This window comes from Doryrhamphus excisus, chromosome 5 (assembly GCF_030265055.1).
Source record: "Doryrhamphus excisus isolate RoL2022-K1 chromosome 5, RoL_Dexc_1.0, whole genome shotgun sequence".
NCBI classification, from domain to species: domain Eukaryota; kingdom Metazoa; phylum Chordata; class Actinopteri; order Syngnathiformes; family Syngnathidae; genus Doryrhamphus; species Doryrhamphus excisus.
The window spans coordinates 6,312,626-6,328,678 of NC_080470.1; the positions used below are offsets into that span (position 1 = coordinate 6,312,626).

A 16,053-nucleotide genomic window follows, 5' to 3' on the forward strand; every position below is an offset into this window, starting at 1 on the left:
GTGCCAATTACATAATCTTTAGCGTGAACTGGCACAAACGTCGTCCGTGGACTCCTAGCATAAATTGTCTATACCTCTACACTGGAAAATGAGTGGACAACCCAGGGTTATTAGCTCCTTGGCTAGTGCTGTTCGATTTAACTCTCATTCGGTGGGGATGTGTGGACCCTGGTTTGGTCCCCGGCATGTTCAGGGCTGGACCACTGTCATTGTGCACATCTGAGAAAGCATTTTGATCCGCTCCACTTTGCAGATAATCTCTAAATCCTGAAAGTTTCAGCTCCCGCTATAGACTTTTAAAAATGGGATTAAGGTCCAGACTCTGGCTAGACCACTCCAAAATTGTCTTCTTGAACGTGCTTTCTGACATAACAGTCAGGGTTCAAACAATAGGGTCAACAACTGTTTCTTTTTTTTCTTTAGATTTGCTTTCTTCTTACTCATGACAGGCACTTTCAAATTCTGACTTGACAAAGATAATAATTAGGGGTGCACAATATTATGACGTCATACTGAGAAATCCAAGAACATAAATAAAATGACTCAAGATAACCGATATTAAAAATTACCCGTACTGTTCCGTAAGTGGGTTAGCATGAGCATATCAAGCACTTCTTTAGTATGACGTGCTGCTAAATGTCGTAATGTCCTCTGAGCTCACTTGTAAACAAACATGCCATCGATTTTGAGGGATTTCTCACTAACATATTTGGCCAAAATGTTCTGTAAACATTCAGTGATGATGGAAAAAAAAACTGGTCAGCCACCGGACGCCCGGGGCTTGTTCCTATCACTATCACTGTGCATTTGAAAGGTGCAAACTGTTTGCCAGAGAGGCCCTGATGCCGAAATTCTACACCGCTTATCCTCCTAAAACGGATTTAGAGGTTATCTGTATTGACTTGGGGAAAAAAAATGTGCATCCCTAATAATAATGCTCAGTTTTAGTTGACACTGTTTAGACTCAACATAACAATTAGCTACATTCTCCACATTTTCCATCTCAGTTAAAGAACAAAATGTGCAACCTGTTCAAGGTGTGGTGGGTGGGTTAAGTAATACACAACTCAACCCACCACAACCCAAATTCTTTGACTATTTCCACAACAATATCAAAGGGGAAATAATGGCCAGAAAAGCAGTGATTCTGAAAATATTAGGTATAAAATTGAACATAAATAAATAAACATATATTCAGTTCACTCATCACACCTGAAGATATACTTTGTTGATAATAATTGTATCACTGTTATTTATTATTCAATATATATGTGTTTTATTCAGATGCTCAACGAGCCCTAGAGCTACTCCAGCAGTATCGGGCCAAATTAGATCAGAGGCAGCAGAACCGGAACCAGATAAAACAGTGCCCCGTTGAGGAAGACCACCAGTTGCAACAGTCTCTGGACAGAGTTATCAGTGTGTTCCAAAGCCAGCTGTTCAGTGCCCTGCTTGGTAAGTATTTCTTCATATGTTTAGCGACTCAGCGAGTCACTACAACTACGGTGCAGTGCTGTATAATTTAAATACCAGTCGCTTGTTATCTCTGGATTTATGTGTGGCTTTAATTGTTATTGTTAAGCTTTTGTTTGGTATGGTAAATCGTTTTAAAGTTTGATGTATGAATGATACTGTTGTTTAGGAAGTATAGTAAGTGGAAGAAGAAAATAAGTTGTTACTTTGTGTAAAATGAAACAAATTAGATGTAATGTGGACACACAAGGTCAACTACTCATTGGCAAAAAACAAGACACTGTCTATGTGGCTGTATTGATGATGATGATTTCCAGTGTGATTTCTTGCTCTGACAATGACAGATTTATCGAGTTTATATATTTTCACTTAATATGCAACATTTCACACACAAGTATGACTTTGCATTTGATTTATTCTACAGTAAGACTAAAAAAACTGCTGCAATAACGTTTTACCGCAACTTTCCCAGAAACAACTCTTGTGATGTGTGAAATGTTTTTTTTTTTGTGGTGTAAAACATTCTGTTTGCCACAGACAGGAATGATGAATAGACCTAGTGTCATCTGTTGCTTCAGGATAAGATAAGACATGCAGTCTTTACTTGAGAAAGGGGATATAATGATAAATTCTCAGCTGAGTAAAATAAACTGGCCACTAGAGGCCACTATTGTTGCAGTTGTTTGGGATGAGAATCATTGCTCAGAAGATGCAGTCACCAGCAAACTGCCTCACAATCGCAAGGTTGAGATGGTAATACAGTCACCCGGCCTACTGATTTATTGACCAAAGTCAGCATCAATAATCATCTTCTAATGCCTTTGTAAATAATAATGTCAAATAAAAAAATCACTATTTATTGATCAAATTTGTTTTTAATTTTTGTTGTCTTTCAGATATTCAAGAGTACTATGAGTTTACTATTGTTGCTGACAGCCAGTGTTCACCCGATCCAACAGCGGATACAGTGACATCACCCTCCTCCGACGACATAGTGCCAGAAATTTCAGCTGCGCCAGTGCCCACCTCAGGTTCCACGACCCCTCTAACTCATGGTGGAACATCCCAGCCCCAATACATATCTCCAAAACCCAAGTCTATCAAATCCCCTGCTCCTCCGATTCCGACACCCACAAAAAAGCCCTCTTCCCCTCCACCACAGTCCCAGTCACAACCAGCCAAAGTCAAATATCGGGCTCCGCCTCCTCCACTACAGGATGGATCCTTGAAGCCCATCGTCAGTGAAATTTCTAAGCCCTCATCCCCCTCTGCATCTACAAATGCAGTCACCGAAAAAGGTGTGGCCTCCTGCACAATCCCTTCATCATTAAAAACCCAGAATCAGATATCACCAAATGATGCAAACACACCTCTTGATGCCAACACAACCAGTGTTTCTTCAGATTGCTCCTTAACAATTGCCGATCAACAAAAAAGTCCAGCCACTTCTGCTGATCTGGCCACTGTTTCAAATCTGGTCCTGGGTACAATCCAAGGCTTAGTGTCTCACACTACTCCAGACAAACACAGTCAATCCAGCACCACTCCTCACACCAGTCCAACTACCAACACAGTCACAGATGCTACCTTCTTCACGTCAACCACCAAGGACCCCGGCTTAGGCAAAAACCCAGACTCAAGCAAAGATTCTCCCAGAACAAGTCCAGTGACACCCAGTCAAGGAAAACCCATATTTGGTATCTACAGTCCAACCAGTCCCTCTGGGCCACAAAGCAAAGGACCCCATAAGAGGTATTCATACTTGATCAGTGTATAAATGTACTAATAAAACCATGTACAGTAAATGTTACATTTGAACTGAACTTTAGTTTAAAAGTTGTAGCCTGACGTCATGACTCATGTACCATTATCATTATCAGCAGAAAGATTGATACCGATATGAACCAATATCTAATTTTTATGCTGGCTGATATTATGGGACATCCTTACTTTTAAGAATACTACATAACAGACATACAGTGGGGCAAAAAAGTATTTAGTCAGCCACCAATTGTGCAAGTTCTCCCACTTAAAAAGATGAGAGAGGCCTGTAATTTTCATCATAGGTACGCTTCAACTATGAGAGACAAAATGAGAAAAAAAAATCCAGATAATCATATTGTTTGATTTTTAAAGAATTTATTTGCAAATCATGGTGGAAAATAAGTATTTGGTCAAAAACAAAAGTTCATCTCAATACTTTGTGATATACCCTTTGTTGGCAATGACAGAGATCAAACGTTTTCTGTAACTCTTCACAAGATTTTCACACACTGTTGTAGGTATTTTGGCCCATTCCTCCATGCAGATCGCCTCTAGAGCAGTGATGTTTAGGGGCTGTCGCTGGGCAACACGGATTTTCAACTCCCTCCAAAGATTTTCTATGGGGTTGAGATCTGGAGACTGGCTAGGCCACTCCAGGACCTTGAAATGCTTCTTATGAAGCCACTCCTTCGTTGCCCGGGCGGTGTGTTTGGGATCGTTGTCATGCTGAAAGACCCAGCCACGTTTCATCTTCAGTGCCCTTGCTGATGGAAGAAGGTTTTCATTCAGAATCTCACGATACATGGCCCCATTCATTCTCCCATTTACACGGATCAGTTGTCCTGGTCCCTTTGCAGAAAAACAGCCCCAGAGCATGATGTTTCCACCCCCATGCTTCACAGTAGGTGTGGTGTTGTTTGGATGCAACTCAGCATTCTTTCTCCTCCAAACACGACGAGTTGAGTTGATACCAAAAAGTTCTATTTTGGTTTCATCTGACCATATTACATTCTCCCAATCCTCTTCTGGATCATCCAAATGCTCTCTAGCAAACTTCAGACGGGCTTGGACATGTACTGGCTTCAGCAGGGGGACACGTCTGGCACTGCAGGATTTGAGTCCCTGGCGGCGGAGTGTGTTACTTATGGTAGCCTTCGTTAATATGGTCCCAGCTCTCTGCAGGTCTTTCACTAGGTCCCCCCGTGTGGTTCTGGGATTTTTGCTCACCGTTCTTGTTATCATTTTGACCCCACGGGGTGAGATCTTGCGTGGAGCCCCAGATCGAGGGAGATTATCGGTGGTCTTGTAGGTCTTCCATTTTCTCACAATTGCTCCCACAGTTGATTTCTTCACACCAAGCTGCTTAACTATTGCAGATTCAGTCTTCCCAGCCTGGTGCAGGTCTACAATTTTGTTTCTGATGTCCTTTGACAGCTCTTTGGTCTTGGCCATAGTGGAGTTTGGAGTGTGACTGTCTGAGGTTGTGGACAGGTGTCTTTTATACTGATAACCAGTTCAAACAGGTGCCATCAATACAGGTAACGAGTGGAGGACAGAGGAGCTTCTTAAAGAAGAACTTACAGGTCTGTGAGAGCCACAAATCTTGCTTGTTTGTAGGTGACCAAATACTTATTTTCCACCATGATTTGCAAATAAATTCTTTAAAAATCAAACAATGTGATTATCTGGATTTTTTTTTCTCATTTTGTCTCTCATAGTTGAAGCGTACCTATGATGAAAATTACAGGCCTCTCTCATCTTTTTAAGTGGGAGAACTTGCACAATTGGTGGCTGACTAAATACTTTTTTGCCCCACTGTACATTCATATGAAATATATGAAAATATTAATTATGAACATTATACATCCATTCATTTCTTATATCCACCTTTTTTTTACAATTTGTCTTCCTGGTGTAACCAGTCCCGGGCCACTACAAGTCACCTCCTCTCCCTCTAGTCCTGGTCCAGCCAGTCCCAGTGCTGCTCCGAGCCCAGGAGTCAAGGTAAGATGCTCTGGTTCATTGGTTTAAGAGAAAAACAGATTTCAAATAGTACTGTATGTTATCAAGAAAAGATTTGCTGCACTTTAGCTGAGAAGTGAGCTTTGGACAAGTGCTTTGTTCTAGGAAACATGCTGTTTGTGTAGCTGTGGTGGTTGTTCCAAAGAACAGTGTGTTTTTAGGTTTGAAAGATCATCATGTCGGTGACTTTGTAGATCCTCTGTTTTTCTGTATGTGTTTTACATGCTGATTTTTGAGGGTGGAGAGGCAGCTCAGAAGTGGGAAAGATGTGTTGTTGATATTGTTACAAGAGCTGCTGTATGGTGATGGATTTTGTTATTGTCCTCTGGTACACACTGAGCACTGATTTAAACACAAACCTGGGTCTGGGATTAAAGGTATCCAGACAACAAATGTTCATCATAAGATAAGCCTTTATGCTGATGATGTGTTACTCTTCCTAAAAAACTCACACTTCTCACTTCACCAAGCTATCACACTCATCAATAACTTTAGCACCTTCTCGGACTACTCTATTAACTGGTCTAAATCCATAGTATTGCCCATTAATTTCGTTTTCCAGAGCACCCCCTCTATACCACTGCGTTCAGGGAATATCAGGTATTTGGGCATCAACATTTCCTCCAATCTGTCAGACCTGATCAGCTTGAATTATACCCCACTGTTGAAATCGATTGAGGATGATCTTGAACGTTGGAGAACTTTGCCGATCTCTCTTATGGGCAGAGTGTCCACTGTGAAAATGATGATATTACCAAGGATCAATTATCTGTTCTCTATGATCCCAACCAAACCATCTATAACTTGGTTTAAGTCATTAGACTCATATATAAATAAATTTCTTTGGAAAAATAAGCCAGCACGAATAAGCCTAAAAACATTACAAAAATCTAAAGAATGTGGGGGCTTAGAACTGCCAAATTTCTCCAATTACTTTCTGGCAAATAGGCTACAGTATATCTTAAAATGGATAAAACCTAACCCCTTGGATCAGTTATGGCTAGACATTGAACAATCATTTAGCCAAGAAATCCCCATCTTTAACTTACCTTTCATAAGTCAAATCCTTAGGAAACACGATTGTTTTAAAAGCATAAATATTAAAACCACTCTGACAGCTTGGTGGGAATTTTTAAAAATAACCAGGTCCTCGCTCAATCCTTGCCAGTACACTCCGATCTGGAATAACCCGGATATATTGCTTAAAAAAAAACCCTTGGATTCTACAACATGGCATGACAAAGGAATAAGTTGCTTGGAAAATATCATAAGGGGGGGAAAGTTTGTGTCATTCACTTACCTTGTTACACAGTATGGGTTAAGCCAGAATACATTTCTTGAATACTCACAAATTAAATCCATAATTAGAGCTAGGTTTCGTAACATATCTTGGGAAAGCTATCCCACCATTGACCAATTCTTAAACATATCCGCTCCCCAAACATTATCCAAGTTGTACATTCTTTTGTCAAAGTGTGACAACACCGTTGGGGTCCCAGTCTCCAAATGGAGCCTAGATTTATCTACAAGCTGTGACCCGGAGTTCTGGAAGCAAATATGCCTTAATTCGTTCCGTTTAATAAAAAATCCCAACCTACAGTTGGTTCAGTTCAAAACCATTCATAGAGTACACTACACAGGGCAGAGAATGTTTAAAATGGGTCTAACCGACTCCAACATCTGTGTATACTGCCCAGATCATGTAGTAGATGATTATTTACACTCCATGTGGGCATGTGCCCCCATTAGTAATTTCTGGCAAGCAGTGTGCGAGGACCTTTCTTTGGCACTTGGGACCTCTATTCCTTCCTCACCTGTATTATGCTTGTTGGGTGATCTTTCTACAGTCAACGTAGAAACAAATCACACACAACTCCTCATCACAGCGTTAAGCATTGCCAAGAAAACCATTCTTATCAATTGGAAATCCAGAAAAAAACTGAACATAGCCTCTTACAAAAATCTTCTGTTAGATCATATAGCAATTGAGAGAATGTCTGCTGAATCCAAAGAACAACTGTCAGAATTTCAATCTATATGGGCTCCAATAATTAATCTCTTAAATTAATCTCTTTTTGTAATTCTCGAAGGGCTGAGTGTGCCTGTCTCTGCCCCTGGCGGTCTCGTTCCTCTGGCTTGGGGCGTGGTCTTGGTCGCCGGGTTGCCCTGGCGTCTGGGGGGTGAGCGGGTGGGTGCCGTGTATCTCTGTCCCTTCCTGCTGGGCTGACCCCCTGGAGGTTCAGGTGGGGGTTGGTGGGGGGCTGTCCGGATCTGGGGATGGGGCGTGGGTGGGGTGGTGGTGGTCGTCCCGGGGGTGGTGCAGGCCGTCCCTCGGGGTGGTGGGTAGACGGGGAGCCGCATCCTGTGGGTGGTGGGCGCCTGCTGCTGCTGGGGGGGGCCTGTGTGCGTCCGGTGGTGCTGGTTCCTCCGCGGCCTCCCTCGCCCCTGGGGGTGGGCCGGGTTTGCCCTGGGTGCTCTGGCCTGGCTACTGTGTGGGACCGTGGGGTGTGGGCATGGGAGGCTTTGGCCCTGCCCTTGGTGTGGGCACGGGTGGTTATACCCCGCTGCCCTTGCAGAGCCTTCCCTCTTAGGTATGTACATGGCTATATATGTGTGTGTGTAGGTATGCATGTATATATTTATTATTATCATATCTAAAATAGTTAAAAGATCTAAATTATTAGAAAATATATTTTATATAAATTATTATATACTAAGTATCAATAGTAGTATCATTATTATACATACATAACTATCAATAAATATTATTATTATTACTATTATTGTTATTACTATTATTGTTATTATTATTATTATTGTTATTATTATTATTATTATTATTACTACTATTATTATTATGGTTACTATTATTATTATTATTATCAATTACTTGACTTTATTTTTATTTATTTATTTATTTATTTATTATTATATTTTTTTTTATTATTTTTATTCTCAATTTTAATTTTTGTGTATGGTAGGTGTATGGCCCCGGGTGGGGCGCCTGGTAAGCTCATACGGGAGGGGGGGTCTCGTTTGTGCAGCTTGGGCTCTGGGTGGGGAGGTGCGGTGCTGGGGTGGGGCATTACCTGCTTCCCTCCCTTCGGTGGAGGGATGGCTGGGTTGTGGTGGATGTGGGGCGGGCGGGTGGGGGGCTGGCTGTGGGTGCGTGGGTAGCGGGGCGGATAGCGGTGGGGGTGGTGCTCTGCGCGGCGTGGGCCGGGATTAGCGGGGGGCTTGCTTGGGGGGCGGGGTGGTGGGCTCTGGGTCGTGGGGGGGCCTCGACCAAGGGTTGGGGGGTGGGGCTGGCCGGTGGCTCACGGGCGGCCCCTGCTATTTGCCGGTGTCTGGTTGGCCCCTTCTGTCTCCGGTCTGGTGGCGGTCTTCCCGCCTCCGGGGTGTCCTACTTGGCGGGTCCGTGGGTGGATGGGGGATGTGGTGGAGACGGGTCGGCGCTGTGGTGGAGGGTGGGACTGGGGGGGGCATTCACTTTTTGCGGCTGTTGGGGTATCGTCTGCCTGGTGGGCTCTGCTGCCTGGTGTGTGTGTCTCTGTCCCGCCCTGGCACTCTTGGCTCACGAGCCCGGGGGGTGGGGTTGGGCTCTTCCCCATGCGGGTCCCGGTTCTCCTGCGGTCTCTGTGGTGTCACTCCCTGGGCTGCCATGGTGACGGATGTGTTGCCGGGGCGCGGTTCCTGCTGTTCTGGTGGTTGTAGGAGCAGCCTCGGGGCGTGTGGTTTGTCCGCGGCTCCTGGTGGTCCGGGGGTGGCATAGCTGGCTCAATCTCTGGTGGGGCCCTCCGGGGGGGAGCTGGCAGGCCGGACTGGCCGCCACGATGGGCTGGGTGGGGCCCGTGGTTGGTCCTGTGGCCCAGGGCTTGCTCCGGGCGGCTGGCTTGCCCGGCTCGGTTGGCCGGTAGTGCGGGGTGGGCGTGTGTGGGGCCCCGATCCTCCCTGCTGCACTGCACCACCTCACATACATGTAGGACTTTGGGGGGTGGCCTGCAACTGGTTTTGCCGGGGGCGAAGGGTTTCCTTGCGGATGCCCTTTTGTCCTCGGCATTCCTCTGGCTGGTCACCCTTCAATTTTAACCGCACCTTAGACACTCAGTTCTGGGGGGGGTCTGGGCAGGCAGGGGACCCACCTTTGCTCAGCTTCCTTCCACACACACACACACACATACACATACACCACACACATAGGTCAGCCCTATGGGACAGGCCTATTTTTAATTGCACTATCTACACAATACCATCTTCACACACACAGGTGTAGCGGGCTGGACCGGAGAGCCTACTGCCTACCCCCGCGATTGGCCCGCTGGCTGCTGGGGCTTGGCGGCTCGCTCGGGGTGCCCTGGGCTGCAGGATATTTTGGTCTGGTCTGCCTGGCCTTCCTGGGGGTCCCGCTGGAACCAGCTGACGCCGGGGCTTGCCCTGGTGTCATGGTTGGCGCTACCTCCCTGGATCTGTCCTGGGTCGCGGGCGCAAACGTGCCCTTGGGGGGGCGTTCACCGGCCTCCAGGCAGTGGGGTCCGCGCTGCTGGTGGCCTGAAGTCTACGGTGGTGGCTTGGGGTTGTTGCGCTGTGGTGGCTGCTGCGGGGACCGGGCTGTGTGTTGGGAGGGGACCTGATCCTGCTCGTGGGTACGGGGGCCGGGGTGGCGTGTGGGGATGGGGAGCATGCTCCTCGGGGTGGGGCCTGCTGGGGGGGCGGTGCTCTTTCGGGCGTTTGGGTGTCTGCTGCCACTGGTCCTATGCTCTGCCGCATCGCTGTCCCTGTCTTTGCCCATCCCCAGTCTTGCCTTAGGGCTCGTCGGGGATGGTTCTCCGGTACGTGGGCGGAGCGCTGCTGGTTCTGGGGGCGGGGGGGGCTGGCCCTCCCGGTGGATGGTGGGGTCCTTCGGGGGCCTTGCGCTGGTCTTAACTCCTCGGCTCTGGTGCGTGGCCTCCCCGTGACTTGGAGCTATGGCTCTCCCTCACGGGGGTGAGCTGCCCGGTGGATGTCGGCCGGCGCAGTGGAGCGCCTCACCACTCGCCTGCTCGCCCCCTCCGCTTGCTCATGTGCGGGCCTCCTCCCCTCGCCCGCTCCTTTGTCTGCCACACTGCAGTAGCCCTGATGCCGTGGTCGAGGGGAGTCTGGGGGTGCTATGCCTTGGCGGTCCGTACCTCCCTGGGCTCGGGGCCTGGTTGTGGGTCTGGGACCCCTGGGTCCCCCACCCTGTGATGCCCCGGACGCCCCACCCGGGGACGTCCACAGCATGTGTGTGTACTGAGTGGATGGGGTGTGCATGTGTCTGAGTTTATTTTATGTATTTATTGTTTTAAATACTTAGATAATTAATGATTAGTTTTATTATAATTATATATATATGTATATATATATGTATATGTGTGGATGTGTATGTGGGTATATGGCCATGTAGATATACGGGGGGGGGGGCTCTGCGGGGGTCTGGCGTAGGGTGTTCCATCTCAACCGCCCGGTCCTCCATGGGGCAGTGTGCCCGGGCCTCTTCTGTCCTGGCCGGGGCGGTCCTATGTCGGTGGTCGGGCCTGGGGTTACCTGGGGCGGGCCGGGTTCTGCTTCCTGGGGGTGTGTGGGAGGCGGGAGGCGGTGCCTCCGGCCGTGGACGGGCTCCCTTCCGGCCGGCAGGGGCGCCCCTGTGCCCACGGGTGTGTGGCCTTCGATGCCCTTCTGCCCTAGTAGGGTATGGTCTCCCGCTGGTCTCGGGGGTGCGGCTCTCCTCCGGCCTGCTGGCGCCCTGTTGCCGGTTGGGATTGCTCCTCCATGGCCTCTTGCTGGTCTCTTCGGGGAGTTGCTTCGGGGGCGGGTCTTGGGGAGTCGGCCCTGGCTTTGCCCACACCCACGGGGCCGGAGGATCTCTGGCGGTGGGGGCTTGACCTGGCTGCGCGGGGCGGGGTTTGCTGGGTGGTAGAAGGCAGTCTCTCTCCTTTTGTCATTCTCAGTGACAATTACACATTCACACACTCGCATTCACATACACAACACACCTCCATATGGGCACTCACAGCACATGGGTGCTTCTCTATACAATCTACTCTCTTATCCCTGATGTTTATATAGTATTGGTATGCTATTATTACAGTAATAATGATGTCAAGCAATGAGATTTTAATTACTGTAACTGTATGGTTGCAATTGTGTTTACTATCATGGGTCATGTCCTCATTGTTACTATTGCTATTGGTAAGTTGGACTGTTTCATTCCACTGATATCATCTCCAGTGTGACCCTTAGCCATCATTGACATTTAACTGTTCTGTTTGTCACTGTTGTTGTTTTGGGAATTCTTGTTGCTGCTGTTTTTGTCTCTCCCTCTACTGCCCCCCCCCCCCCCCCCGACCCCACCTTTCTCTTCTCTCTTCTTCTTTTCTGTTCTTCTTCTTGCTCCGGTCCGGTCGTCCCAAATGGCATAACAAAGACATCAAATAACGGCAAATAAAATTTCATGGTACAGGGAAGTTGTAGCCAACACCTTTCCTGACACAGAGCAAATCTGTCTAGCATGTAAGGGCATTTAGATCAACAATACTATCTGCCCCAATGGCTGGACGGGACAAAAAAAAAAAAAAAAAAAAAAAAAAAAAAAAAAAAACCTGGGTTGAAGTGGAGTAGGATGACAATGACAGAATACAACATGTAATTCTCTGTACGCCCTCGCCAGTAGTAAAAACAATAGTAAGAACAATGCATTTACTTGAACATACGGCAATGCAAATTAAATAGAACATTCGTGTGGTTGTTTTTATCACTGTTGTTTCACCAATGGTGTTGGTGTTGACTGTCTGACGTCTGTGCAGGCAGTGTGGGTTCGGTCCCCACTCAGTGACTGTGAATGGTTTTAAGTCTTTATATGTGCACTGTGATTTACTAGCGACCAGTCCAGTTGCTCCAACACACCCTAGAGCTGCACTGGACAGTGGTATAACATGGATGGGTGGGTAGATGTTTTGCAGCATTATCTTGAAGTTCAGATAAACTAACAACACATTCACATACACATCTACACACACATTCACACACCATGTTGGCAATCATTCAAATAGATTGTGAGGTTTCATCGAGATAATGACATTTATCTCATCAAGATAATGGATTAAAAACAGAAGGTGTTCACTTAGATTAAGTCTGATAGATTACTGCTGCGATATTTAAATACATGTGCTCTTAATCTGCTTGATTAAATTATTCCGCCCATCATCATCTTTAACCCGTCTCAGTTTGTCTCATTTGTTGTTGGTAAGTTTTTCAAATCTGTATGTGTACATAACTATGCACTGTGAGTTTAACTAATTTGTAGTTGTCCTATGTTGATTTTTGCATTCTGATTTAATACTAATATTCTCTACTGTGTCTTATCAATAGTATTTTCCTAGAAACTTTTAATTTATCAGTGTGTTGATGGTTATTGTTGGCCTCTCGTGCTCCAAGAGAGCAAGAATCTCTCATAAGAAGCTTACTATAGGCTGCTTATGGACTTTACTGACGTGGAGCTATTTTGGGACAGACAAAGAGATGAGGGGAAAAAAAATGAGCGTGAGACTCTTCAAGACTCTTCCAAACTGGCGCCTTGCATTCTAACCGCGGGCATGGGCATGGGCATACTGACAGCGAGGACAGGAGAGAATCTACCAATCAGCTTTAAGATTGCTGAGCACACAACTTTCTATCTGTAGCAGGACTATATTTCCGAACCAAGAAAGTTCCTGTGATCACTAAGGATTCTGGACGTGTTGTGAAGAATTGGAGTAAGTCTGTAGATGTTGGGATGACCCTGCCTGTTGTTGGTCAGATACCACAATTGCTAGGTGTCAAGACTCATTCATTGTAATGTACCTTCATGTATTTTTGGTACAGTTGGTTTTAGTAATTACTTATTAGCAAATACATTAAGTTTGAAAAACATTAACACATAAAACAAGCGTGCACACACACAAGCACAACATGCAAGATCCTTCCTCATGCAGTCATCCCGTTTAATATACGTGAAACTTTGCTTATCTTTGCATATTTGGGATTCAGCATTTGTGTCTTAAAAAAATATTAATTTTTCCTCCCGAAATACGTTGCGATTTATTTACAAAATTCATGTCTCATTTAGTTGAAGTTGGTAATAATTAATAAATACATGATATTAAAGCACAATGCATGCCCTGCGACCCTAGTGAGGGTAAGCAGCATAGAAAATTGGTGGATGGATAATATATATATGATATTATATTCTATGATATTAGATTTGCATACTGTAATTACAATGTAAATATATTTACACAAGTGACAATTGTAAAATAGTGTATTAAAAGGTGTTGATGGGCTGTATGTACAGAATGTATAAAAAGTAGGCATAATGTTGTGTTTTATGTCATATGTATTTTTTCAATAACATTTTCAATATACAAAAGAAGCATGTTCTGCTTCACAGTAGGAGCCAAATTAAAAAAAATATGCTCATGAAAAATGAACAAAACTAGTAATTATGTCCATGGATGTGAGGTATGAAGTTTTTTTTCATTGGATGGTTTTATTAGACACTCAAACACACACACACAGCCATGCACACACTCACACACACATGCACACTGCATAGTTATTTCCGTGCTGGCTGACCTACAAATGTTAACATGTAGTGCATGCCTGCAAGGCACATGAGGTTGCATTCTCTCTGTCACTCTTCCCCTTTTAATTTGTTTCCCTTCTTACTTTTTCCTCAACCCTCTTCTTTAGTCAGCCATAATATTAATTATAACTATGCTTAATGTTATAATTAATGTTATCATAATGTTATGAGCCAGAGCGCCTTTGGCAATAGCAGGTGTATTCACTTGTGTGTGATGCATGAGCGTGAGCCAGCTGCTCATTGCCAATCAAATAAGATAAAACTCATCTCTAAGACTTTTCTAAGACATTATCGTCATGCCAGTAAATTGAAACGCTCCAGTTTCCTGTGAAGGCACGAGACATCGTATTTACACCTCTTTTTAAGTAGGCTTATAGTGTAAGAAGAGGAACATACACTCCCTACTGCTTTCATGTCTTTGCATTATTCATTTGACTTGTCCACCTGCATCATTTTCTGAACATCGACTCTCTGGTCTTGTATTTGCAGCCTGTATCTGTGCAGGAAAACAACCATCAATGGCATATTTACACATTACCAGCCAAGTCTTGTGGATGCTTTTGCATCAGCTGTATGCTTTTCATAAGCATGCATCTATTTTAATTTTTTTGTTACAAAAAATACATTAAAATGTGAGTTGCTGGCACTGACATTATTCAAGTATGAATAAAGAGAATTAAATTTGAGTATGGTATGGTATACACCAGCCATGACCAAATGGCAGACCTCAGTCCAGAACTGGACCTAGTGATAGCTCCTTACGGACCCGAAACCAATTAAGTGAATGAGAAATATAATAATAGCATATGGTCATGCTTGCGGACCAATCACAGCGGCAGTTTGCGTGTGTAATTACATCAGGCATCAGTAATTAAATTTGATATTCATTTGAGCTTGTCAGTTTGGTGCAATTTAAGGCAAAATAACGTTTTGAAAATAAAAAATTGCGTCAGTCCGTACCTTACTCAATTTTAATTGAAGACCCCTGGTATACATGTATACTGTAGCATAGTTCCCCCCTGCCTCTCAAAGCGCCCCCCCCAACCCTGACACTCAACTCAAGCACTGCACTCGGTAATGCTCAAGCATTAAATAACATGATTCAATTTTTAATTATATTTATCTACTGGAAGGACGTGTCTCGGCCATTGAGAGTCTTTCTCATTAACTTTTTAATACTTTACACATCTCTTCTCTTCTCCTTGAACATGATGACCATTCAGGTCAAAGGATGCAGAACATTGCTGCCACTCGCAGAGGGGAAGAAAAGTTGAGAGGAGGCAAGATATGGTATTAGAGACATTTAATTCATTTCCTCATGTCTCTCTATGCAGGTCGGATTCTTTCTGCCCCTCATTGATATTGCAGTTGAGAGGCGGGCCAAGAGAGGCAGTGAAGCATAGAACACGGGGAAGAGAGAGCGAAAGAGAGAGAGTGGGAGAGACAGTCACACAGGGGAGAGAGGAGAAAATCGAGGGGGAGAGAGAGAGAGGAGCATAGCCATACAACGACAGAGGCAAACATTCAGATAGTGAGAGAGGAGATGGATGACTGGGACAGCTGCTGCAAAGAAGGACAAGAGAGACCACATCTATACTGACACTTGCATACAAGGACTTATGCACACACACACACAAATGCTGACAACAACAGCACACACACGTGCTGACATTTTTTTAAAGCCATACAGTGAAGTAGATTGGCCATGTTTCTCCATGCCTCCTAACAATCTTTGAGGATTATGCTGATGAAGATTATGGTGAAGATGAGAACGAGCGAGAGGGAGAGGATGCTGGCCTGCCATAGCTGAGGACCACACTCAGGCGGTGGGGGGGCAGGGCGGTGGATTGTGGGGCAGGATGGAGCATGGCTTCAAGAAGTCATGCATGTGCGTTTGTGTATGTTTGTGAGTGCGACTGTATGCCTGTGTCTATGTTGAATGTGTGAGTGCAGGCGAGGATGCCCCCCCAGCGCAGGACTAGCTAGCTAACGTTAGCCACATGTTGTGCCACTGCAAAGTAGCATGCACCAACAACACCATATCTCTGATGTTTGGATGCAAGGTAGGTTGAAAGTTGTGTGTGTGTGTGTGAGTGTGCATGTGCATGTTTATTTCAGTACTGGACAGAGAAACTTAACTGACTTTATGAAGTATG

General features: G+C 45.3%; 1 protein-coding gene across 8 annotated transcripts in view; it reads left to right on the forward strand.

Moving 5' to 3' along the window:
• LOC131130024 (discs large homolog 1-like protein) overlaps nucleotides 1–16,053 on the forward strand; it is an 85,723-nt gene that overhangs the window by 1,499 nt on the left and 68,171 nt on the right. For 3 of the 8 annotated variants that reach the window (XM_058074058.1, XM_058074060.1, XM_058074063.1), the window contains 3 exons: nucleotides 1,285–1,455; nucleotides 2,370–3,224; nucleotides 5,150–5,241. In XM_058074058.1, coding sequence (XP_057930041.1) covers nucleotides 1,285–1,455; nucleotides 2,370–3,224; nucleotides 5,150–5,241 — 1,118 coding nt within the window. The other 5 variants (XM_058074059.1, XM_058074062.1, XM_058074064.1 and 2 more) reach the window with 3 other exon arrangements.